Genomic DNA, 26,719 nt, shown 5'->3' with positions numbered 1-26,719 from the left:
AGGAGAGCAAAGTAAATTGTGCAGTGGTAAGTATATCGACAATATTAGAAAGTAGACTACAATAACAATCTCAATATGTTTGAATCTCATTACGTTTCATACGGATAATAGTGAATAATATTAATTTTGACCATCTCATCGAATAAGGTGCTAATAACCCAAAATACTAGAATTCCTTCAATAAAAAAACTAATGTGACCACGGAAAATGTGGTGAAATTCTAGGTCTAATTAATATGTAATACTTGTGGTAGCAATGAGTTTAAGTAATTTTTATACGTTATGAGGTTCATGTGACACAATCGGAAGTCATTACGAAATATTTTTGATAGAAGGGCAATGATACTGATATATTTAATTTTCATAAAAATCAGCACAGCAAGCACAAGTGACGTAATGTGTTTATTCCTGCACTTTTAATAATAGTATGTGCAGTACATGTAAAATTGTGGGGTTTGCAACGGCAGATCGAGGGTATATAAGGGGATGCTCTAAGACATCGGCCAGTACGGACGTGTGCTGATCAGCAGCGCGTCAGCCTAGATTAAAGTGTTTGGAATGGAGAGTTGTAGAGTTTCTACAGGAGTTTGTGGACTCGGAGATGTGACGTTTGCGGACTTTTAATTCTCAACTGCAGAGTGATACCAGACTTGGAAAATACTGTGTAAGTTTGGAACTTTCACTCTGAAATGTAGTGTGGTGTTCAAACACGTCTGAAATTTCCTCATAGCTTGCTGTATTTTGAAAAGTTATCGACAGACTGTTTTAGAATTTTAACTTTGAACACCAATGTGGGGTGCCAGACGTGGTGCGTTCTTGATCGAGCAAGTGAATCAACATGTTGTCGCTCTGACGATATTAAGAAAGTGTTCAATGAACATTTTAATTTTAGAACAATACCCGGTTTCAATGAAGGACATTTTTTTTCATTTCACCAACTATAATGCTGTCTGCAGTTTAATCAAGTCATAGGCAGTTAACAGAAAAATAACAGGGTGTGAGTCTACCCTCTAGACATATACAACGCCCTTGACGCAAGGAGGCAAAGTGAGCAAAGACGTTAGTACGTCTCACGGAACGTTAGTCCTTTCACTGTAATATACTCTACTGATTATTCTCTAGCTACGAGAAATTTTCTGAAGCTGCCAGACGCTACTTGACACCGGTTAGTTTGACATGATAGAGATCGACCGACGGAAAATAAGTGCATTTTCTTAAAAGTTTATCGCTTGGTACAACTGTTTATTAAAGAGCTATCCCACAAAGCCTGTGAGTAAAGCTGACGTCAAACAAGTTGCTTTGTATCACTTCTAAACTATAGCGTATTGGTTAGGACAGAGCTAAGAGGTTTGAATTCACGAAGAGGTTACCATTAGGTACTAGTCAATTCTATCAGACATATCACAACAGAAATTATATCTAAAAAAATAGACATAGTGACGGCCACTACAGGGTCACTACATAATTTTTCAATCAAACGGTTATACCATTATCAGCTCATCCATGTAGCGATGAATGTGCCTCTAGCAAATAATTATTACGTAATTCTGCATTGAAAAAATTTTCCTACAACTACACCAATTACAGTGAGGTGACAAAAGTCATGGGATAGGAGAATCACATATACAGAGGGCAGTAGTATCGCGTACACAAGATATGAAAGGGCAATGCATCGGCAGAGAAGTCGTTTGTAATCAGGCGATTCGTTAAAAACGTCTCCGACATTGTTATGGCCATACGACTGGAATTAACAGACCTTGAACGCGGAATGGTAGTTGGAGCGAGAAACGTGTGACATTCCATTCCAGGAAATCGTTAGGGAATTCAGTATTCCGAGACCCACAGTGTCAAGAGTGTGTCAGGAATACAAAATTTCAGGTATTACGTCGCACCACGGACAACGCAGTGGCCGACGGCCTTCACTTAACCACCGAGAGGAGCTGCGTTTGCGTAGAGTTGTCAGTGCTAACAGACCAGCAACACTGTGTGAAATAATCACAGAAGTCAATGCGGAACGTACAACTACCGTATCCGTTGGCACAGTGCGGAGAAATTTTGAGTTAATGAGCTATGGCAGCGGGCGACCGATCCGAGTGCCTTTGCCAACAGAACGATATCGCCTCCAGCACCTCTCCTGGGGGCTCGTGACGATATCGGTTGGACCCTAGACGACTGCAAAACCTTGGCCAGATCAGATGAATCCCGATTTCATTTGGTAAGAGCCAATGGTAGTGTTTGAGTGTCTTGCAGACCCCACGAAGCCGTGGTCCCAAGTTGTCAACAAGGCACAGTGCAAGCTGGTGATGGTTCAATAATGGTGAGTGCTGTTTTTACGTGGAATGGACTGGGTCCTCCAGTCCAACTGAACCGGTCACTGACTGGAGACCATTTCCGGCCGTTCACGGACCTAATGTTCCCAAACAATGATGGGATTTTTATGGACGCCAATGCGCCATGTCACTGGGCTGAAAGTGTTCGCGATCGGTTTGAAGAACATTCTGGCCAGTTCGAGTGAATGATCTGGCCACTCAGATCGCCCGGTATGAATCTCATCGAAAAATTACGGGACATAATCGAGGGGTCATTTCGTGCACAAAATCCTGCACCGGAAACACTTTCGCAATTACGGACAGCTGTAGAGGCAGCATAACTCAATATTTCTGTACCGCACTGCCAATGACTTGTTGAGTCCATACTGCCTCGAGAGCTACTCTACACCGAGTAAAGGAAGATCCGGCACGATATTAGGAGGTATCCGACGACTTTTGTCACCCCAGTGAACGTAACACCAGCTGCCTTCCGGAATTAATCTATATGGTTGGTGACAATCGCGTATAAGTTCACACTTTTTTTGGGTCATCCTAAAAATTACGCTAAAACGCACTTACCTTGGCAGGAAAGCGTCAAAGGATCTCCAATGCGACATTTGGCGGGCTGCAGTTCTTTGATGAACACAGGAGGCGGCCCAGCTGCGCGAAAGCTATAACAGTAAGTCACAAGCTGCAGTTCGTTCAAACACAGTTTCGACAGCAAATTCATGTATTAAGAAGCTTCTTTGAAAGCAGATGTACCTTGTATGTAACGCTGTGTTGTACTGAAAGTGCTCCCTGAGAAGCTTTGGTGCCCCTAACAGGTTTCACTGACTCCAAAGATGATTCGCCTGTGTGTTCGGCGTCATTCTCTTAAAATGCTGACTGGAGAGGGGTCCATTCACACTGGTCTTTTTGATAGAAGACACATCAAATTGTGATATTAAAGGTGCGTTTACACGTGTGCACGATGCGCCTAGTCGCCGTGCTTGCCGCACACAAGCAAGTAGCGGCACGAGTATAGGATGCATGCCTCTTCCTCGACGTGCGTGCGAGCGGTTGACACCTGTGTTGACGCTGTGCGCCTCAACTTCCGTGTGGTGCAGCCTAAAGACGCACGGCGACGCGGTGCAAGGCGCACTGTTGTAAACGCTCTTAAGGGCACCATAGCTTTGATAGAACTATTCTTTGATTTCCAAAGCCTTAACATTTCAATTTACTGCAGGAAAATAAATTGCATTTTTTTAATTAACAGAGATGTGAATGATTTACTGTATTTGTCATACAGTGAAATCCTTTGACTACATTATAAAATGTGCCATAATGTGTGTACAATTACTGAAGCTTTTACTCTCCATTAATACAAAATTTCTGATCATAATACTTTATTAACATTAGACTAATTTTGTACCATCATTATTCAACTTCCATCCAGAATTTATTCCATTAATTTTATTTAGTGTACCATGACACAGTCCCTGTTCTGAATGTATATCTACCTTAAAAGGTGTAACAAACCGATACAGGCAAACTTTGACGGTCAATACTTGGCGTTAGGTGACCACTCCGGCAGCAAGCGTCACCCCGTACAGTGTGATAGCTGTCAGCCACGTTCCCTGCTCTCCAACAGCACAGGCTGCCAGCTTGCGGTAACTGCCGGAGGGGTTGCCTAGCGGCAGGCGCCAGATCCTGCTATTCGTCGCTCTGTAGCGTCGCTGCGTTGTCTCCGGATGTAGGTTACTATTCCTCAATTTGTTCCTCAAAACACGCTGCACAACCCCTAAAAATTTATACTGTCGATCCTTCAACACCATAACTTTTTATCTTCCATTTCATTCATTGGCTAACAATTTCTTTAAGATCTTTTACATTGAAATGAAGCACACACTTCATACGCTGCACCCGCATTGTAGAAAGTTTTATTGTTCAAGATGACCGGTTTCAACAGTCTTATGTTGCCGTCAGCTGATATTACGCAACGTGCTATAAAAGTATCATATTACACTTATAACAACTTCCATAACATCAGATGATGGCAGCATAAGACTGAAACATAGCAACTTGATGAGCACGAATGCCCTGTTCCATCCTTGTGTGACTTTTAATACGTAGTGTCTGTGAATAAGAGTAATCGATTAATTTAAGATGAGGGAATCAGAATTGAGCTTGGTATCGGACGGGGGGAAGCCGATGACAGTGCCGAAGGGTTCCAGGGTGAGCCGAACTGAGGTGTCGGCGCGGGATGGCAGTGACTTGCACGAGCAAGTCACTAGCGTGTAGTTTTTTGCAGTTTTATTCTACTGAATTAAAATATTGATCTGAAGTATGATGATACACGCGTAGACGAACGTAGTTGACTTAGCAAAGCTTGTTCTGCGCAACAACAGAGATGCCGCCGGGCATGTTACGTCGGTTGCTGCGCTTGCTCCTGCTGCTGTATTTCTCTTTTGTGGTCAACCAACGATCGGTCATAACTTGTGGTTACGATCGCAACTAATTTGAATTGCGGGACGTTAGTGGGACATGACTGGATGTTTTGGTATGGTCTCTTTGGAAAAGATCCTGGCATTGTGTAGGGAAGACCTGCGTGGTAGACAGCATTATACTAATGAGGGCGCAGTTTGGGTTAGCCTAATTATGATAAGATTTGTTACAACTTTGAATCGAAGGGATGGTGGCACCAGTGGCGTAAGCAACACACAGAGGGGCATAATCGCACGGCCGCCATCACAGTGGATCTTGAGTCGCACACTACAGAAGTGGTGCGGGTTATAAAAACAATGCAAGAAGGTTTTATAGAGGTTAGCGTACTTAAAGTGTATATGTGATTTTTACCAGACCTTTGTTACTTCATTTAGTAGTGACAAACCTACATTTCAAAATATGGCATTTCAGTCTTTGATCGCTATTTTTTATTTTCAATTACCAGTTTCAGGCTAGCTGCCCATCTTCAGATCATATATTGCAGTTACAGAGTAACTTGTCAGTACAGAACTATGGGTTCCTGTCATAACTAAAGTAAATTTACTTTAGTTATGACAGGAACCCATAGTTCTGTACTGACAAATTAGTCTGTAACTGCAATATATGATCCGAAGATGGGCAGCTAGTCTGAAACCGGTCATTGAAAATAAAAAAAATAGCGATCAAAGACTGTCGTAGCTAAAGTAAATTTACTTTCGTTATGACAGGAACCCATTGAAAATAAAAAATAGCGATCAAAGACTGAAATGCCATATTTTTATTTAATGAACGATCTCGGAAATCCCATTAAGACAATAATGTCTAGTTTTGATAAACCTGCATTTCCCAGCATTAATCTGATGAATTTATAGAGATACAGAATTCACAGGATGGGGGACAACGCACGACTGCTGCACTGCAGGTAAAGTAGGGTAGGTTACAGGTAGAGAAATCGTGGAGGCTGACTACGCTGCCAATGTGCACCTAAGTCATAAATAGGGCCCACCATACGCCCCCATAATGCTACCGCTTACCGCAGGAGTCAGTCAAGCTGGACCAAGTGACATAGGGGTTGTGATTCATCTCTTCTCCAGTTGCGACGCCGATGTTACTTCTTATTTTGTTTCTAGGCAGCCAGGAGGAGTAAGGTGTTCTGCTTCAGAGAGCAGGCCGTGATGAAATGTTACACCCTGAAGACGGTCATCTTGGCACATACAATGCGATCGCGGCGTACGAAGTGTGTGCTTCATTTCCAGGCATACGGATCGCTCCACAGCACAACGTGTGTACCTTACCATATAGGATCCTTTAGTCACCTTAATTCACAGTCTTCATACACACGTCCTAAAGCACTTTTACATCTCGTGCTACTACATGGCAGGTGTAAGACCTTGTCGATGTTCTTACTGGTCTACAGTTCCTTATTGGTTGTATGTTTTGAAGGATTCTAGTTGAAGTAGACAATGATCCTCTGAAAGTTGATTTAAAATCTTCTGTGATGATATCAACATTACAGACCCAGATTACAAATCGGGAAATTATCCATGTGCAGCCAAATGGAATAACAAGCTCACTGATGGGTACGTAATTTAAGGTAAAATACACTCAAATTCTTCTGAAATCTCTCCCAAGACCAGAGCTCCCTTAAGCGCCTCTGTTATGTTGTCTTCGCAACAACGGTACCATACACACTCAGGATACACCACGACTTTGTTTCACTAGTCAAAATTTGCCACAGATTCCTCGCCACGCATACCGACTTCCAACAATATTTCGCAACCCTCAGGCGTCAATGGTTGATAGTAAAGAGGACCGCATTAGTTTTTGCAACTAGATGAGAATAACCGACGTGCTCAAATCGCTCATTGCCTGAAGCCCAGATGTGGATGTTATCCCTGCTACAAGTACAAAACCCAGGAAACAATTACTAAACCAACCATCGTGCAATTATAAATTACAGAAATGACACCTGATCAATCTTTAGTACCTATAACGTGTGAAGCACATCCACAGATATTAGGGCACGTGAACCTATACGTTCCGACATTCACGAGGGAAGTTGAAAGGTTGCTAGGTTTGCTTTTTTTACAGTTACAATTCAACAATTAATTTGGTACCACCGTAAAACTTGATATGTTTATATCCAACTGCAGAATGATTACTTTTCCCAATCTTAAAACTATTTTCAAATTCACTTAGAACGCGAGATGTGAGATGTATAAACAAGTTTCGTGACTGGGGAGTTAAACGACGCCATGAAATTTTTGTTTTCCCGAGTAAAATATTGAAAGCGTGTTCGTACTGAGATATCACGAACACTAGGGATAAAATGTTCTTGCTGCAACACGGTCGAAACCTTGGTGTCTCATTTCACCGTTGAGCGCTAAACACTGCAACGCACTACTTACGGCACCAACAGACCCAGAAAAAGCAATGCAGTCGTTACGTTAACTGCTGAGGACGTGCGAATATCCACGAAAAAGACACCAGAGATAATGGTCAAGTTCTGAAAGCGTTTTTGCTTCTTTATTAACAATATCCCAGGCATGTGATAGATCGCAGCGAAGTAGGTAGCAAAATACTTGAAAACCGAACAGAGAAAGTTGAGATATCTAGAGCTATTGTCCTCGATGGTGAGTGTTCATCGGAGGTGAGGGTATCATCTGGAGTGCCCCAGGGAAGTGTGGTAGGTCCGCTGTTGTCTTCTATCTACACAAATGACCTTTTGGATAGGGTGGATAGCAATGTGCGGCTGTTTGCTGATGATGCTGTGGTGTACGGGAAGGTGTCGTCGTTGAGTGACTGTAGGAGGATACCAGATGACTTGGACAGGATTTGTGATTGGTGTAAAGAATGGCAGCTAACTCTAAATATAGATAAATGTAAATTAATGCAGATGAATAGGAAAAAGAATACCGTAATGTTTGAATACTCCATTAGTAGTGTAGCGCTTGACACAGTCACGTCGATTAAATATTTGGGCGTAACGTTGCAGAGCGATATGAAGTGGGACAAGCATGTAATGGCAGTTGTGGGGAAGGCTGATAGTCGTCTTCGGTTCATTGGCAGAATCTTGGGAAGATGTGGTTCATGTGTAAAGCAGACCGCTTATAAAACACTAATACTACCTATTCTTGACTACTGCTCGAGCGTGTGGGATCCCTATCAGGTCGGATTGAGGTAGGACATAGAAGCAAATCAGAGGCGGGCTGCTAGATTTGTTACTGTTAGGTTTGATCATCACGCGAGTGTTACGGATATGCTTCAGGAAATCGGATGGGAGTCTCTGGAGAAAAGGAGGCGTTCTTTTCGTGAATTGCTACTGAGGAAATTTAGACCACCAGCATTTGAGGCTGACTGCAGTACAATTTTACTGCCGCCAACTTATATTTCGCGGAAAGACCACAAAGATAAGATGAGAGAGATTAGGGCTCGTACAGAGGCATATAGGCAGTCATTTTTCCCTCGTTCTGTTTGAGAGTGGAACAGGGAGAGAAGATGCTAGTTGTGGTACGAGGTACCCTCCGCTACGCACCGTATGGTGGATTGCGGAGTATGTATGTAGATGTAGATGTAGATGTAGCTATTTTGTCCCATTTTGACGCAAGGCCGCAAGGTATGACTTTTTGGCTACATCACTGACTAATGATGACACAGGGCTGCACATTTATAATGCCAAGAATAGGTAACAGTGAAAGGAATGGTGTCTATCGGGTTCCTGCGACCGGAGACGTTAGGCACAAGTCATAGCATCTGTATTTTAGGACAAAGACTGTACTCTGTTGCTGGATTCCCTCCTTCCTGGTTGGTTGGTTGTTTGGGGAAGGAGACCAGACAGCGTGGTCATCGGTCTCATCGGATTAGGGAAGGATGGAGAAGGAAGTCGGCTGTGCCCTTTCAGAGGAACCATCCCGGCATTTGCCTGGAGTGATTTAGGGAAAGCACGGACAACCTAAATCAGGATGGCCGGACGCGGGATTGAACCGTCGTCCTCCCGAATGCGAGTCCAGTGTCTAACCACTGAGCCACCTCGCTCGGTCCTACTTCCTGGCTGAATTATAATCACAGAGTATTACTGCAGTCAGCTCTACCAACTAAAGGAGTTAATTAAGACGAAGCGCTGTGGAAATATGGCCAAAGGCATCCTTACATAGCAGGACACTATACTATCGCACAGTACGTGTTCACTCTCAGACGACTCTTCGTGCGGTGGATGATGGGACCGGCCGTTCAGACAGAAGTCGATGTCTGACTTCGCGCCGACACCCATTTGTTCCCGGTCACTATCAACGTTTGCCTTTATAATGTGCACTGCTACACTGACTTTATTATGGTCACATTGTTTCCAGATTAACGTAACGCGGGCGAGCGGTGCTGGTAAACGAGGTGCATTCGGCCAATTGAGGAGCTACTTGGTTCAGAAGCAGCGGCTTTGGTTATGAAAACTAGCATCGGCTGGGAGAGCGGCGTCATGACCACTTGCACCTCCACACCCGTATCCAGTGACGCCTACGGCTTGAAGATGCCACGGCGGTCGATCGGTACCGTTGTGCCTTCAAGGCCTTTTGAACGGAGTTTTGATTGTTATTGTTATGATCATGTGCAGAGGATATCCACTTCACAATATTCGAACCTAAGAAAATACTTTCGTGAAATTAGAGAGAAGGTCAACGTTGGCCGTAATATTGATGGTTTATTGACAGCAAAATCGGTTTTCAATCACATAGTGATCATCTTTAGTTCAGCGGTGAACAAATCAAACTCATAGACACTGGTGTCAAGTTAATATCAGTAACCAAAGCTTATGAAACGATGAATCTTGGTCCCCCTCTACGATATTTACCCTCCACGCTGCCCTCCAATACTAAACTGGTGATCCCTCGATGTCTCAGAACATGTGCTACCAACCGATCCCTTCTTCTAGTCAAGTTGTGACACAAGCTCCTCTTCTCCCCAATTCTATTCAATACCTCTTCATTAGATATGTGATCTACCCATCTAATCTTCAGCATTCTTCTGTAGCACCACATTTCGAAAGCTTCTATTCTCTTCTTGTCTAAATTATTTATCGTCCCCGTTTCACTTCCATACATGGCTACACTCCATACAAATACTTTCAGAAACGACTTCGTGACACCTAAATCTATACTCGATGTGTACAAATTTTTCTTCTTCAGAAACACTTTGCTTGCCATTGCCAGTCTACATTTTATATCCTCTCTACTTCGACCGTCATCAGTTATTTTGCTCCCCAAATAGCAAAACTCCTTCACTACTTTAAGTGTCTCATTTCCTATTCTAATACCCTCAGCATCACCCGACTTAATTAGACTACATTCCATTATCCTCGTTTTGCTTTTGTTGATGTTCATCTTATATCCTCCTTTCAAGACGCTGTCCATTCCGTTCAACTGCTCTTCCAAGTCCTTTGCTGTCTCTGACAGAATTACAATGCCATCGGCGAACCTCAAAGTTTTTATTTCTTCTCCATGGATTTTAATACCTACTCCGAATTTTTCTTTTGTTTCCTTTACTGCTTACTCAATATACAGATTGAATAACATCAGGGATAGGCTACAACCCGGTCTCACTCCCTTACCAACCGCTGCTTCCCTTTTATGTCCCTCGACTCTTATAACTGCCATCTGGTTTCTGTACAAATTGTAAATAGCCTTTCGTTCCCTGTATTTTACCCCTGTCACCTTCAGAATTTGAAAGACAGTATTCCAGTCAACATTGTCGGTTTCTACCAGTTTTTCCATTCATCTGTAAAGAATTCACGTTAGTATTTTGCAGCTGTGGCTTATTAAACTGATTGTTCGGTAATTTTCATATCTGTCAACACCTGCTTTCTTTGGGATTGGAATTATTATATTCTTCTTGAAGTCTGAGGGTATTTTGCCTGTCGTTAGTTAAGTAGGGAGTTGCAATCTTTTCTGCTGTCCTACTCAGCTTCATTACGTGTGTCTAATTAGACTGGCGAATAATAGTGTACTACTAACCACATATATTGTTATCGATGCAGAATAGTAGTCTAACTACTGTTATTTGCCATACCTCTGAACTAATGACTTATTTGAAGAAACGAGTTAAAGTCTGATGCTTATTCCTTAGGTTAACACACAGGGTTATTACACTTATTTTTGTGGTTTTGCTGTCCGGATAGGTAACTGTATTTCTGTTTGTTACATTGCTTATTATTAACAGTAGAATATTACAGTTGGCTCTGCATGCCAGTATGTTTTGTAAACCAATTCAGAGAACAGAAAATACACGCAAGTATTACATTTGGTTTTACATATCAGTATAGTAAATAAGACACACAGGTCAAATGGAGGAATATTACAAGTGGGCCAGCAGGGATGGTACCTGTCGGCGGCGGCGCCTTCGACGATGACGCGCGAGGAGGAGGTGGCGCGGCCCATGCAGTTGCTGGCCTCGCAGGTGTAGGTGCCGAGCGACGCGGGGTCTGCGGTGAGCGCCAGCACGTCCCCGGCGCGGATCTCCTTGCCGTCCTTGAGCCAGCGCAGCGCCGGCGTCGGCACGCCCACCACCTTGCACTCCAGGGACACCGTGCCCGCCGCCGACAGCAGCGCCCGCAGAGGCTCCACGAACTCCGGCGGCTTGTACGCCTTGGGAACTGCGAAAACACATCAGGTCTGGAGACTGACAAGCAAGCAGCGTCGACGGTGACTGTCCGTCTCTCTCTCTCTCTCTCTCTCTCTCTCTCTCTCTCTCTCCCCCTCACACACACAACACACACACATACACATACTACAAAGTACTGCCACTATCACAAAGTAGGAATGTCTGTGGAATAACCATAGCGTCGTATACGAGCACATTATTATTGCAGTTGGCCTCCCGTGGCCATTATCGGAAACACGCGATGACGTTACACATCCAACGGAGAGCAGCGCGCTTCGTTACAGGATCATTTAGTAACCGCGAAACGATGCAGGAGGATCTGCAAGGAATTGACGTATGGTGCAGGGAATGACAATTGAATCTCAATGTAGACAAGTGTAATCTATTACGAATACGTAGGAAGAAAGATCCCTTATCATTTAGCTACAATATAGCAGGTCAGCAAGTGGAAGCAGTTAATTCCATAAATTATCTGGTAGTAGGCATTAGGAGTGATTTAAAATGGAATGACCATATAAAATTAATCGTCGGTAAAGCAGATGCCAGACGGAGATTCATTGGAAGAAACCTAAGGAAATGCAGTCCGAAAACAAAGGAAGTAGGTTACAGTACACTTGTTCGCCCACTGCTTGAATACTGCTCACCAGTGTGGGGTCCGTACCAGGTGGGGTTGATAGGGTAGATCCAACGGAGAGCAGCGCGCTTCGTTACAGGATCATTTAGCAATCGTGAAAGCGTTACGGAGATGATAGATAAACTCCAGTGGAAGACTCTGCCAGAGAGACGCTCAGTAGCTCGGTACGGGTTTTGTTGAAGTTTCGATAACCACCGAGGAGTCAAGCAGTATGTTGCTCCCTCCTACGTATATCTCGCGAAGAGACCATGAGGATAAAATCAGAGCCCACACAAAGGCATACCGACAATATTTTTTTTCCACGAACAATACGAGACTGGAATAGAAGGGAGAACCGATAGAGGTACTCAAGGTACCCTCCGCCACACACCGTCTGGTGGCTTGCGGAGTATGGATATAGATGTAGATGTAGAAGCAAGTACTAGGGTGATTAAGGAAAATGCATCGCATTGTGAACTCTTTCAGGAGAGACGTGCATATACTATCAAGAGGTTCGGTGTGCCCTCGTGAAATATCACGATAAAAACTCTCCATAAGCCAACCGAATCGTCCTCACTCTCAGCAGCAATAATATTGCAGTCCACTAACACTGTACATGTCTCGAACGTCAAACTGTTTTTACTATTCGAACGGTATCTGAAGTATGTTCAACACGAAAAGTAGTCTTCTTTGCTTGATTTCATTCGCTTATGACGTGTGGTATTATATTTTGATGTAACTCTTCCCATTCTCAAATGATATTTTTGGCCCACAAACGAGGAGTTTCAGCAATCGGTGGCGCAAGTTCGCCAACCTCTTTTCGAGCTGTGTTCATTAGTCTGGGCATTCTGACATTGGCCTCTCAATACATACACTACTGGCCACTAAAACTGCTTCACCACGAAGATGATGTGCTTCAGACATGAAATTTAACCGACAGAAGAAGATGCTGTGATATGCAAATGATTAGCTTTTCAGAGCATTCACACAAGGTTGGCGCCGGTGGCGACACCTACAACGTGCTGACACGAGGAAAGTTTCCAACCGATTTCTCATACACAAACAGCAGTTGACCGGCGTTGCCTTCTGAAACGTTGTTGTGATGCCTAGTGTAAGGAGGAGAAATACGTACCATAACATCTCCGACTTTGATAATGGTCGGATTGTAGCCTATCGTGATTGCGGTTGATCGTATCGCGACATTGTTGCTCGCGTTGGTTGAGATCCAATGACTGTTAGTAGAATATGGAATCGGTGGGTTCAGGAGTGTAATACGGAACGCCGTGCTGGATCCCAACGGCCTCGAATCACTAGCAGTTGAGATGACAGGCATCTTATCCTCTTGGCTGTAACGGATCGTGCAGCCACGTCTCCATCCCTGAGTCAACAGATGGGGACGTTTGCAAGACAACAACCATCTGCACGAACAGTTCGACGACGTTTGCAGCAGCATGGCTGCGGTTACCCTTGACGCTGCATCACAGACAGGAGCGCCTGCGATGGTGTACTCAACGACGAACCTGGGTGCACGAATGGCAAAACGTTATTTTTTCGGATGAATCCAGGTTCTGTTTACAGCATCATGATGGTCGCATCCGTGTTTGGCGACATCGCGGTGAACGCACATTGGAAGCGTGTATTCGTCATCGCCATACTGGCGTATCACCCGGCGTGATAGTATGGGGTGCCACTGGTTACACGTCTCGGTCACCTCTTGTTCGCATTGACGACACTTTGAACAGTGGACGTTACATTTCTGATGTGTTACGACCCGTGGCTCTACCCTTCATTCGATCCCTGCGAAACCCTACATTTCAGCTGGATAATGCGCGACCGCATGTTGCAGGTCTTGTACGGGCCTTTCTGGATACAGAAAATGTTCGACTGCTGCCCTGGCCAGCACATTCTCCAGATCTCTCACCAATTGAAAACATCTGGTCAATGGTGGCCGAGCAACTGGATCGTCACAATACGCCAGTCACTACTTTTGATGAACTGTGGTATCGTGTTGAAGCTGCATGGGCAGCTGTACCTGTACACGCTATCCAAGCTCTGTTGACTAAATAACCAGGCGTATCAAGGCGGTTTTATGGCCAGAGGTGGTTGTTCTGGGTACTGATTTCTCAGGATCTATGCACCCAAACTGCGTGAAAATGTAATCCCATGTCAGTTCTAGTATATATATTTGTCCAATGAATACCCGTTTATCATCTGCATTTCTTCTTGGTGTAGCAATTTTAATGGCCAGTAGTGTATATCTTTACTGTTGTTTCTTATTAACAATATCAGATTATTCCCAAGAATTAGTAGCCATCACTCATTTAGTAGTAGGCCGAAATCCAGTCTTCATTTGGATCCAACTTCCTTGACTCTTGTGCAGAATGCTGTGCAATGTACTACTGGATCCATTTTCAATAAACTACCACAAGAATTCAAAAATCTTAGTAGTAAACCACGTGCTTTCAAATCGAAACTGAAGAGTTTTCTCATGGATGACTCCTTCTATTCTGTCAAGGAGTTTCTTGAAAAATTAAGCTGAATCCTGTGTTATATTGTTGAATGCGTTTACGTAAACTTTTGGCTTATCTTTTTTTGGTTCATAAACATTTTATTTCATCTGTTATTACTTTTCTGACACGTTCCACGGCCTTGGAGATTTGCTCCTCAATTTGGTACTACGGAAGTAGACGTGTAAAATACAAGAAAAATAAGTAGATAAATAAATAGTTCGGTGACTTCGTATCATCCCGTTCCTACTGGCCAGCAGTAGACGGCAGCTTGTAAAGAGCCTGGCCTACAGGGCACGTAACAATAACATGCCGCTGGGATTTAAATTAACGTCTTGCCCAGTCTCTACCGTGGAAGCCATCGGCTCATTACCTACATGCTGGTGTTTCAGATTAATTGGCACATTTAAGCGAGTGAACAGGGATTACAACTCGAATCAAAAACTAGTTAATCGTTAACAATGTGGTATATTTTGAGACTAGAGTTACAAACATGATCCAAGAGCTGCCTTCACTGAAAATAAATCAATACCAAACAACAACGGGTACATCGACAGAGATATGAGCCTGGTATCTATATAAAAACATACCAAGGAGATATAAAGCAAACCCACACCAATACTGAGCCCGCGAGAGAGTGTGTAAATAGTTTCCATCACCCTGGAGGGAGGGCGCTGAAAGCATGTGATCATCATCAATGGGACATAGCGGGTGCTTGTGGTGACTTGTTACCACATTCCCAGAGCTGTCAGTGTTCAGCAGAGGCGCGACGTAGACTCGGGCGCCGCGTAAAAACGGTGGCGTGGGTGTGTTTGAATGACGCTGTGACGTTCTGCTCAAAATAATGAGCAGCCAAACTGTGACTAGTTGCAAGGCGACGTCGGACAATGTAGATGCAGCATAGCGGATGACAGCCTGACTACGCTTCGGACTTTCACGGCCTGGGAGACGCTGCACTTCAGAGAGATTCAGACGCCAAAGAAATAGGGCCTCTGAAATTCACGGGAAGCATCGGAGGCTAATGACCACCTGTCGTGATACGGCAAACTGACCTCATGTTTTTTTTATTTTTTTCCAAATTTGTGGTGAGTTCATACGGAACCAAACTGCTGAGGTCATCGGTCCCTAAGCTTACACACTACTTAATCCAACTTAAACTAACTTACGCTAAGGACAACACACACACACCCATGCCCGAGGGAGGACTGCAACCTCCGACGGGGAGAGCCGCGCGAACCGTGGCAAGGCCCCTGAGACCGCACGGCTACACCGAGCGGCGAACTGACTTCACATTTCGCAGATATGAGTTTATGATCCTGCTTCAGTTGCAGCCGTGGAAAGTGGATTACCCTGTATACTTGCGCTCCCACAAAGTGAAAATGAAGCGCTATGGAACTTTGTTCTTTTTAACAGTTACCGCCATTTTGAAAAAGTTATCAACTTTTTCTGAATGACCGAAACTGAAATCCAATTTCACTTCCTCAGCACTGTTTATTCTGGTCTTCTTTCTTTTCTTTTCTTTTTTTTTTTTTTTTTTTTTACTAACGATTCAATAGGCAGTTGAAATATTATCAAGTTCAAAATAAAATTAATAGTTCCAAAATGAATTCACCCCTAGCTTGGTCACTGGGAAAGGTTCAGGATTTGTTATTAGCTGGTTATGTTATTAATTCCTATTTGTCTCTCTCTTTGTTAGAAGCTTTGCACGTCCCGACACGTGGCGAACCTGGGAAGGGTACTTTGTGCTACGTATGACCCTGTTTGTTTATGTATTGAGCTCTGACTGAAACGCTAACACAGCATTTAGTTACCCCGTTTTTACAGATTTGTTTATTACTAGCAGCAATAACAGGTAATTGTTGCTCATAGGGATGCAAATCGTTATACGTCAAAGCAGGAGAAGTTGCTTTTCAAACGTAAGAACCACATAGTTATCATACCAAAAACAGCAGCTTTAGGTATTGATTAAAATGGCTTACCACAAGGATCAGTGCTCGCACTACAGCTGTTTAGCCATCATATTGCAGACCTGCCGGAAACACAATCAAGAAAGTTCGGGTATGCTGACGATTGGGCCCTTGCTACAAAATGTAGCAGAACTGAAGCATCTGAGGACATCCTAACGAAAGACCTGAAGATATTGGGTGAATATTTCCGTAAGTGGAGGCTTCAACCAAACGATTCCAAAACAGAGGTTAGTTGCTTCCAACAACAAACTCGCTGGAAAGGAACTCCACGGTCTATTTGAAAACACCATTCTCGGGCACTATAAAACTCCGAACTACTTTGGCATGACGCTGGACAGAACACTATCTTTTAAAGATTACCTAACAAAGACTGCCGAAAAATTAAAGACAAGAAACAGCATTATTAAAAAGCTCTGTGGTACTATCTGGGGAGCAACGGCCTCCACTCTCCGCACCTCTGCTTTAGCAATTGTATTCTCGGCTGCCGAATACTGTGCTCCGATTTGGCTAAGCAGACCACGTGTAAAAAAGGTGGATGTCCAGTTGTATAACACTCTAAGGGTGATTTCTGGAGTAATTAAACACACTCCAAAACAATGGCTCCCAATATTAATCCACATCCCGCCGCCACACCTGCGACGTACTGACGCCCTTGTACGTGAATACAAAAACTTCATGGGAAATCGAAGCCTGCCAATCCACCAGGACACTGAGGCTGCAAACACCAGTAGGCTTCGATCTAGGAACCCGCCAACAAGAACAGCAAGGAACTGGGTACAAGAAGGTTTCAGTATCACAAACGCATGGTCTGAAAAATGGAACGCATGGTAAAATCATAACATGCCTTGCATCACACAAAAGCCACCTGGTTTTGACCTACCACGCTAAACGTGCTCCACTCTAAATAGGATTAGAACTCGTCGTGGCAGATGTGCTTACTCCCTGTACAAAGGGGTTAAAATACTATCCCCTCAGTGTGACTGCGGAGAAAATCAGACCATCAGCCACATTGTTGAAGTGTGTTCCAGAAAAGCCTATAATGGGAGCCCAGACGAATTCCTGCTCGCAACTCCAGAGTCGATAGATTATATTAATAGACTTGATGTCTGTTTGGAATCCTTAAACTTTGTTATATTAGTGATGTTTGTTTGCAATTATTAACGTTTGTTATATTAGTGATTTGTTTGTTTCTTTCTTATGTGTCTGTATTGCCATACGACAAATAAATAAATAAGCCGGCCGGTGTGACCGAGCTGTTCTAGGTGCTTCAGTCTGGAACCGCGCGACCGCTACGGTCGCAGGTTCGAATCCTGCCTCGGGCATGGATGCGTGTGATGACCTTAGGTTTAAACAGTTCTAAGGACTGATGGCCTCTGGTGTTAAGTCCGATAGTGCTGAGAGCCATTTCAACCATTTTTGAAAATCGAGACAATTCAATAAAGAGTTAATGCCGTAGTGCTAATTTATGTGACGTAATGCCCATATATTTGCGAGAAGATAGATAAATCCGGTAGTCTGTGATTGCGTTGCCAGTCAATCAAGCCTAAAAAGAGCGATAGCTCTTCCTTCTTTTTTTATAACAAGAAAAGTCAACATCTGAGCTGTCACATGTGTTCCATTCAAACGGAATGCCCTTATATTTATCTCCTGAAATTTTTAAACCAAACCGAGCGAGGTGGCGCAGTGGTTGGCACACTGGACTCGCATTCGGCAGCACGACGGTTCCAACCCGCATCCGGCCATCCTCATTTGTCTATGATTTCCCTAAATCGCTTCAGGCAAATGCCGGGATGGTTCCTTTGAAAGGGCACGGCTCACTTCCTTCCCCATTCTTCGGCAATCCGATGGGACCGATGATCTGGTTGTTTGGTCCCGCCACCCCCCCCCCCACCCTCCCCAACCCCCTTCCCGAGTCAACCAACCAACCTTTAAACCAAGGCTATTCCAGGTATCCAGCTATTAAGATGCCTCTGAAACGCGTGTACAAAGTACATGATAGTTTTGAGCAGGCCTGTCAGTACTAACGATGTAATGATATTTAAAAGCTGCAGATTGCTTGTAGGCAGACCTCTCGCCGACCCATATTCTCGTGACTGCTGCAATCGACGCATCATGGAGACCAAAATTCCGGTTGGCGCATCTGAATGCTGACTCCATAGATGTTCCTACTCTAAGTTCAGAACACATTTGGAATATCACCCTAGCAGCAGAAAAAACTGAACTGAACTGATGAAAGTATAGTAAACACTGCAACAGTGTGCGTTGTGAACACACTTTAAGAAGCTATGACTGTGTGAACACCACCAACAACACTAAGCTGCAGTAACAAATACGCTTCCTCACATTTTCAGCTTTATATATTTCATCAGAAATAGCGCTTTTCTTCTCGAACAGACATGCACATTATTTCGTGAACACAGTGGTCAGGTCCAGAGGGGCAGGCGATGTTGAGTAGCCGCCATTTCATCCTCTCCCTTTACTTACGTGTACTTTCATCCAACACTGATATCAGTCTTCAAAAGAGCCTTATAAAACCCACTGATGATGATGTTGTTGTTGTTGTTGTGGTCTTCAGTCCTGAGATTGGTTTGATGCAGCTCTCCATGCTACTCTATCCTGTGCAAACTTCTTCATCTCCCAGTACCTACTGCAACCTACACCCTTCTGAATCTGCTTAGTGTATTCATCTCTTGGTCTCCCTCTACGATTTTTACCCTCCACGCTGCCCTCCAATACTAAATTTGTGATCCCTTGATGCCTCAGAACATGTCCTACCAACCGGTCCCTTCTTCTTGTCAAGTTGTGCCACAAACTCCTCTTGTCCCCATTTCTATTCAATACCTCCTCATTAGTTATGTGATCTACCTATCTAATCTTCAGCATTCTTCTGTAGCACCACATTTCGAAAGCTTCTATTCTCTTCTTGTCCACACTATTTATCGTCCATGTTTCACTTCCATACATGGCTACACTCCATACAAATACTTTCAGAAATGACTTCCTGACACTTAAATCTATACTCGATGTTAACAAATTTCTCTTCTTCAGAAACGCTTTCCTTGCCATTGCCAGTCTACATTTTATATCCTCTCTACTTCGACCATCATCAGTTAGTTTGCTCCCCAAATAGCAAAACTCCTTTACTACTTTAAGTGTCTCATTTCCTAATCTAATTCCCTTAGCATCACCCGACTTAATTCGACTACATTCCATTATCCTCGTTTTGCTTTTGTTGATGTTCATCTTATATCCTCCTTTCAAGACACTGTCCATTCCATTCAACTGCTCTTCCAAGACCTTTGCTGTCTCTGACAGAATTACAATGTCATCGGCGAACCTCAAAGTTTTTATTTCTTCTCGATGATGATGTAACGTCACCGAGACATGAATGAGAAAACACAGAACAACAAGAAACTGTGTTGTGCATCTTCATGTTTTCGCGGCGCAAAGACTGTTCTATAAAATTTCTGGCGTGCAGCCGCATAAATTCAGCTTCTTCTTCTAATATTTCGTCTGAAGACCATCCAGCCGTCTTCAGAGTAAGCCGAGGTGACTAACGCTCCAGCACTTGCTCCCTCCTTTTAAACTCGAGGACCGAAAGACTGCGTATGCGACCAAAGATAAACAAGGCTCCAGAGACGTTGATAGGCGGCAAAGAGATGTAACACATGCACGGAAATTAAATCTATGGTTGAGCAGTCGATCCACACGGTGAAATCGATGTGTCACGGAGAGCTGCACAGTCGCGACGTCTTCGTGATTTAATTACAGAAATTGCCGGATTCCATGATTTGTCCAAGCTGAAGCCGCTATCTCTATTTATTAAATTCTTCGCCAAGCGAATTTCAGTTGCTTCTTCCGCTACTGAGTCCCAGAAAGATGAAGCCGAGGCAAAAATTTAGACATTATCGTACACCACATAGTGCCCAGTGTCAATACAGTGCTCAGCCACCGCAGATTTATTAGGTTGTAAGAGACGGGTGTACCTGCGGTGATCTGTGCTTCTCTCCTGGACTGTGCGTTTCGTCTGTCCGATGTATGAACGGCCACACTCACAGGGCATTTTGTAAATCCCAGGCTTCCGAAGCACCAAATCATCTTTAATGGAAGCCAGGAGTGCTGCAGTCTTTGGTGGAGGGCGAAAAATCACTTTTACTTTGTGTTTACTGAGGATCTGTGCTATTTTTGAGGAAAGGGTTTCCTCGTATGGGAAGAAAGTCATGGATTTAAAACCTTCCGTGTCTTCTTCCGCTTTTCTTGTGCCCAATCTTGATTTCATTTGTATTGCCTTATGTATCTGCTGTGGAGAGTACCCTTTGGCTTCAAAAACTCTTCTCAGGTGTAGCAGCTCGTCCTCCAGACTGCTCTCGTCAGCAATGACGTGTGCCCTGTGTACCAGTTCTGAGTACGCTCATAGTCTGCGAAGGATGGTGGCAGCTATTTGCACGCACATATAAATCCGTATGGATCTGTTTTCGATACGCTGCATGTCCCAAAGTGCCATCTTCTTTGCGACGTACCAACACATCAAAAAATGGAAGGCATCCATCTTTCTCGATTTCCATAGTGAACTAAATTTTTCTGTGGATAGAATTCAGATGATTTAAAAATTTAGATTGTCTTCACCATAGGGCCACACCACAAACTTGTCATCAACATACCTCCAAAACAATGTGTGTTTCACGCTATCAGATTCCAGCGCTTTCTCCTCGAAGTCCTCTATAAAAGAAAGTTGGCCACCAAGGGCGACAAAGTAGTACCCATGGCAACACCGTCAGTTTGTCCATAAAATTCGTTATTGAATAAAAAATACGTCGAGGTCAAAACACGTTCATATAAAGCTGAAATCTTTTTATGGAAAGTATTTCCAATGAGAAACAATGATTCCGAAAGAGGAACCTTTGTGAACACTACATCGAAACTGACTAACATATCAGAATTGTACAGTTTGAGTGATTTCGACAAGGTTGCGTATGCGATGGGCGCATTTTCCCACCAGGGGCCTTAATAACGACCATAAGTGTTTGGCACAGTCGTAGGTTGGAGAGCCGATGTTATTCAGTATCGGACGTAGAGGAACACCATTCTTGTAGATCTTCGGAAGTCCATAAAGCCTTGGAGGAACGGCACTAATTGGTTTCAATCTTGTTGCTGCAAGAGATAATCCTCAAAAGTTATTTAATATTCCGCATAAAAGGTTGACCGGAAGTCGCCGTGCATAAACTAATGGTGACCTGGTATACTGGGCAGCCTAGATTCCGGTTTTCCATAATACTAATGTAGATGCACTAAGCAAATGGTTAAACTTCGAACTGACCGGATAGGAGGAAGTGTACGACAAGTTAAAACTGTGTGCCTGACTGGGACTCACACCGAGGGCCCTGTCATTAACACGCGCCGTGCGCTATGAACTGCGATATGCGAGAAAGCCCCACAGGCCGCTCAAAGCGCAGCTCTCCACCGTTGCCTCCCCTGACATCCGAAAGACGACAGAAGCTCCACAACAATGGTGTGTCTACAGTTCTCTGGGATGTATTCGTCGTCACCTTAGTTCACAGACGGGACGTCCTTATCTCAGTCTATTAGATGGAATTTGAACCTAAATATAGAGTATTTTGTCTCCAGAAAAAAATCGGTTAACTATCGGATCAGCTGATCTCAGTCCACCTTGCTCTAGTACCATGGAAGGCATTCCCTGATATCTTAACAGATGCTCTATCATCCGTTCCTTCTCCTTGCCAGTGTTTTCCACATATTCCTTTCCTCTCGGATTCTGCGCAGGACCTCCTCATTCCTTACCTTATCAGTCCATCGAATTTTCAACATTCTTCTGTAGCACCACATCTCAAATATTTCGATTCTCTTCTGTTCCGGTCTTCCCACAGTCCATGCTTCACTAACATAAAATGCTGTCCTCCAAATGTACATTCTCAGAAATTTCTTCCTCAAATTAAGGCCTATTTTTGATAGTCAGGTCATTCCCGTTTTCAAGAAGGGACGTCGAACAGATGAGCATAACTATAGTCCTATATCTCTAACGTCGCTCAGTTGTAGAATTTTGGAACACGTATTATGTTCGAGTATAATGACTTTTCTGGAGACTAGAAAACCACTCTTTAGCAATCACCATGAGTTTTGAAAAAGACGATCGTGTGAAACCCAGCTCGCGCTATTCGTCCACGGGACTCAGAGGGCCATAGACGGTTCCCAGGTAGATGCCGTGTTTCTTTACTTCCGCAAGGCGTTCGATACAGTTCCTCACAGTCGTTTAATCAACGAAGTAAGAGCACATGGACTACCAGACCAATTGTGTGATTGGATTGAAGAGTTCCTAGATAACAGAGCGCAGCATGTCATTCTCAATGGAGAGAAGTCTTCCGAAGTAAGAGTGATTTCAGGTGTGCAGCAGGGGAGTGCCGTAGGACCGTTGCTATTCACAATATATATAAATTCCCTTGTGGATAACATCGGAAGTTTACTGAGGCTTTTTGCGGATGATGCTGTGGTATTTCGAGAGGTTGTAACAATGGAAAATTGTACTCAAATGCAGGAGGATCTGCAACGAATTGACGCATGGTGCAGGGAATTGCAACTGAATCTCAATGTAGACAAGTGTAATCAGCTGCGAATACATAGAAAGAAAGATCCTTTATCATTTAGCTACAATATAGCAGGTCAGCATCTGGAAGCAGTTAACTCCATAATGTATCTGGGAGTAGGCATTGGGAGTGATTTAAAATGGAATGATCATATAAAGTTGATCGTCGGTAAAGCAGATGCCAGACTGAGGTTCATTGGAAGAATCCTATGAAATGCAATCCGAAAACAAAGCAAATAGGCTACAGTACGCTTGTTCGCCCACTGCTAGAATACTGCTCACCAGTGTGGGATCCGTACCAGATAGGATTGATAGAAGAGATAGAGAAGATCCAACGGAGAGCAGCGCGCTTCGTTACAGGATCATTTGGTAATCGCGAAAGCGTTACGGAGATGATAGATAATCTCCAGTGGAAGACTTTGCAGGAGAGACGCTCAGTAGCTCGCTACGGGCTTTTGTTAAAGTTTCGAGAACATACCTTCACCGAGGACTCAAGCAGTATATTGCTCCCTCCTACGTATATGTCGCGAAGAGACCATGAGGATAAAATCAGAGAGATTAGAGCCCACGAAGATGCATACCGACAATATTTCTTTCCACGAACAATAAGAGACTGGAATAGAGGGGAGAACCGATAGAGGTACTCAGAGTACCCTCCGCCACACACCGTCAGGTGGCTTGCGGAGTATGGATGCAGATGTAGATGTAGTAGTAGTATTTTTCTCTTCACCAGAACACCCTTTTCGCCAGTGCTACTCTGCTTTTGATGTTCTCCTTGCTCCGTCTGTCATAGTTTATTCTGCTGCATAGATAGCAGAATTCCATAACTTCGTCTACTTCGTGACCATCAATCCTGATGTTAAGTTTCTCGCTGTTCTCATTTCTGCTACTTCTCATTACTTTCGTCTCGTTACTCTCAGTCCACATTCTGTACTCAGACTGTTCAATCCATTCAGTAAATCCTGTAATTCTTCTTCACTTTCTCTAAGAATAGCAATATCATCAGCGAATCGTATCACTGATATCTTTTTACCTTGAATTTTAACTCCATTCCCGAACCTATCTTTTATTTCCATCATTGTTTCTTCGATGTACATATTGAGAAGAAGGGGCGAAAGAGTACATCCCTGTCTTACATCCATTTTAATCCGAGCATTTCGTTCTTGGTCGCCCACTTTTATTACTCGCTCTTAGGTCTTGTACATAGTGTATATTACCCGTCTCTCCTTATAGCCTACCCCTATTTTCCTCAGAGTTTGGAACATCTTGCACCCTTTTACACTCTCAAACGCTTTTTGCAGGTCGACCAATCCTTTGAACGTGTCTTGATTTTTCTTTAATCTTGCTTGCATTATTAACCGCAACGTCATATTTGCCTCTCTCGTGCCTAAAGCAAAACTGATCGTCGTCTAACAGATCCTAAATTTTCTTTTCCGTTCTTCTGTATATTATTCTTGTTAGCAACTTGGATGGATGAGCTGTTGAGCTGATTGTGCGATAATTCTCGCACTTGTTAGCTCTTGCAGCCCTCGAAATTGTGTAGATGATATTTTTCCGAAAGTCAGATGGTATGTCGCCAGACTCGTACATTCTACACACCAAAGTGAATATTCGTTTTGATGCCACATCCCCCAATGATTTTAGAAAACCTGATGGAATCATAACTATCCCTTCTGTCGTATTTGATCTTAAGTCCTTCAAAGCTCTTTTAAGTTCTGATCTATTACTTAAATCGACTCCTGTTTCTTCTTCTATCACATCATACAAATACTCCCTCTCAAACAGGCGTCCAAAGTACGCTTTCCACCTATCCGGTCTCTGCATTTAACAGTGGAATTCCCGTTGCACTCTTAATGTTACCACTCTCACTTTTTTTTAAGTTCATCGAAAGTCATTTTCACTTTCCTATATGCAGAGCCAGTTCTTCCGAAAGTCATTTCTTTTTAGATATCTTCATTTTCTCATTCAGCCATTTCGTCTTATCTTTACTGAACATACTATTTATTTCGTTCCTCAGCGGCTTGTATTTCGGTATTCCTGAATTTCCCTGGAGATTTTTGTACTTCCTTCTTTCATCGATCAACTGAAGTTCATTGTCTGTTACCCATGGTTTCTTCGTATTTATCTCCTTTGTATCTATGTTTTTCCTTCCAACTTCTGTGATTGCCCCTTTTAGAGATGTCCATTCTTCTTCAACTGTACTGCCTACTGAGCTACTCCGAATTGCTGTATCCACGGCCTTAGAGAAGTTCAAGCGAATCTCGTCATTCATTAGTACTTCAGTATCCCACTTCTTTGCATATTAATTCTTACTGACTAATCCCATAAACTTTGGCCTACTCTTCATCACTACTACATTATGATCTGAGTCTATATCTGCTCCTGGGTACGCCTTACAATCCGTTATCTTATTTCTGAATCTCTGTCTGACTATGATGTAATCTAACTGAAATCTTCTGGTACCACACGACCATTTCCAAATATACCTCCTCCTCTTGTGATTCTTGAACAGAGTATTCTCTATTACGAGCTGAAATTTATTACAGAACTCAATTAGTCTTTCTCCTCTCTCATTCCTCGTCACAATCTCGTATTCTCTTGTAACATTTTCTTCTGCTCCTTCTCCTACAACTGCATTCCAATCCCCAATGACTATTAGATTTTCATCTCCCTTTATGTACTGTAATACCCTTTCAATATCCTCATCCACTTTCTCTATCTCTTTATCTTCAGCTTGAGATCAGCATGTATACCTGAACTACCATTGTCAGTGTTGGTTTGCCGTCGATTCTGATAAGAACAACCCTGCAACTGAACTGTCCACAGTAACACACTCTCTGCCCTACGCTGCTTTTCATAAAGAATCCTACTCCCGTTATACCATTTTCTGCTGCTGTTGATATTACCCTATACTCATCTGACCATAAATCCTTGTCTTATTTCCACTGCAATTCACTGCCCCTACTATATCTAGATAGAGCCTTTGCATTTCCCTTTTCCGATTTTCTAGTTTCCCCACCACGTTCAAGCTGCTGACATTCCACGCCCCGAATGGTAGAACGTTATCCTATGGTTGATTATTCAATCTTTTTCTCGTGGTGACCCCTTGGCAGTCCCCTCCCGGAGATCCGAATGGGGGACTATTGCGGATTTTTTTTTGCCAATGGATAGATCATCATGACACTTTTTCAATAACAGGCCACAAATCCTGTGGATACGCGTTACGTGTCTTTAATGCAGTGGTTTCCATTGCCTTGTGCATCGTCATGCCGTTGATCATTGCTCATTCTTCCGCCTTCACCGTCAGTTTCCTACCTCAAGGACAAGATAGTGCCCTGAACCTCCGTCCGCTCCTCCGCCCTCTTTGACAAACTCGTTGGCAGAGTGAAGGTGGTTCGTATGCCAAGAAGTCTTCGGGCACCTGTGCTGACTATTAATCAAAATGTAAGCGGTCGCGGGTTTCGAACCAGGGAGCGAGGAGGTTTTGATTACTAATCAAAGATGCTCCCCTTTTTAAATTTTATTTTCCTTTAAACACGTTACCAGCTTTTTTTTTTTTTTCATAGACGCCTTCATCTTCAGGCGTTGGCTTCTATCACCCATACTACCCCCAAA

At 43.4% G+C, this 26,719-nt stretch overlaps 1 protein-coding gene across 1 annotated transcript in view; it reads right to left on the bottom strand.

Annotated features, from left to right (window-relative positions):
* The window catches only part of LOC124613831 (muscle M-line assembly protein unc-89-like), a 261,356-nt gene that overhangs the window by 107,486 nt on the left and 127,151 nt on the right, over nucleotides 1-26,719 (bottom strand). The window contains exons 4-5 of the mRNA XM_047142554.1: nucleotides 11,141-11,411; nucleotides 2,888-2,979 (exon numbers count right to left, since the gene is read on the bottom strand). Of these exons, the coding sequence (XP_046998510.1) occupies nucleotides 2,888-2,979; nucleotides 11,141-11,411 (363 nt within the window). The remainder of the gene's footprint in view (nucleotides 1-2,887; nucleotides 2,980-11,140; nucleotides 11,412-26,719) is intronic.

Source organism: Schistocerca americana, chromosome 4 (genome assembly GCF_021461395.2).
Source record: "Schistocerca americana isolate TAMUIC-IGC-003095 chromosome 4, iqSchAmer2.1, whole genome shotgun sequence".
NCBI lineage: Eukaryota > Metazoa > Arthropoda > Insecta > Orthoptera > Acrididae > Schistocerca > Schistocerca americana.
This window is presented reverse-complemented; position numbering and strand designations above follow the sequence as displayed.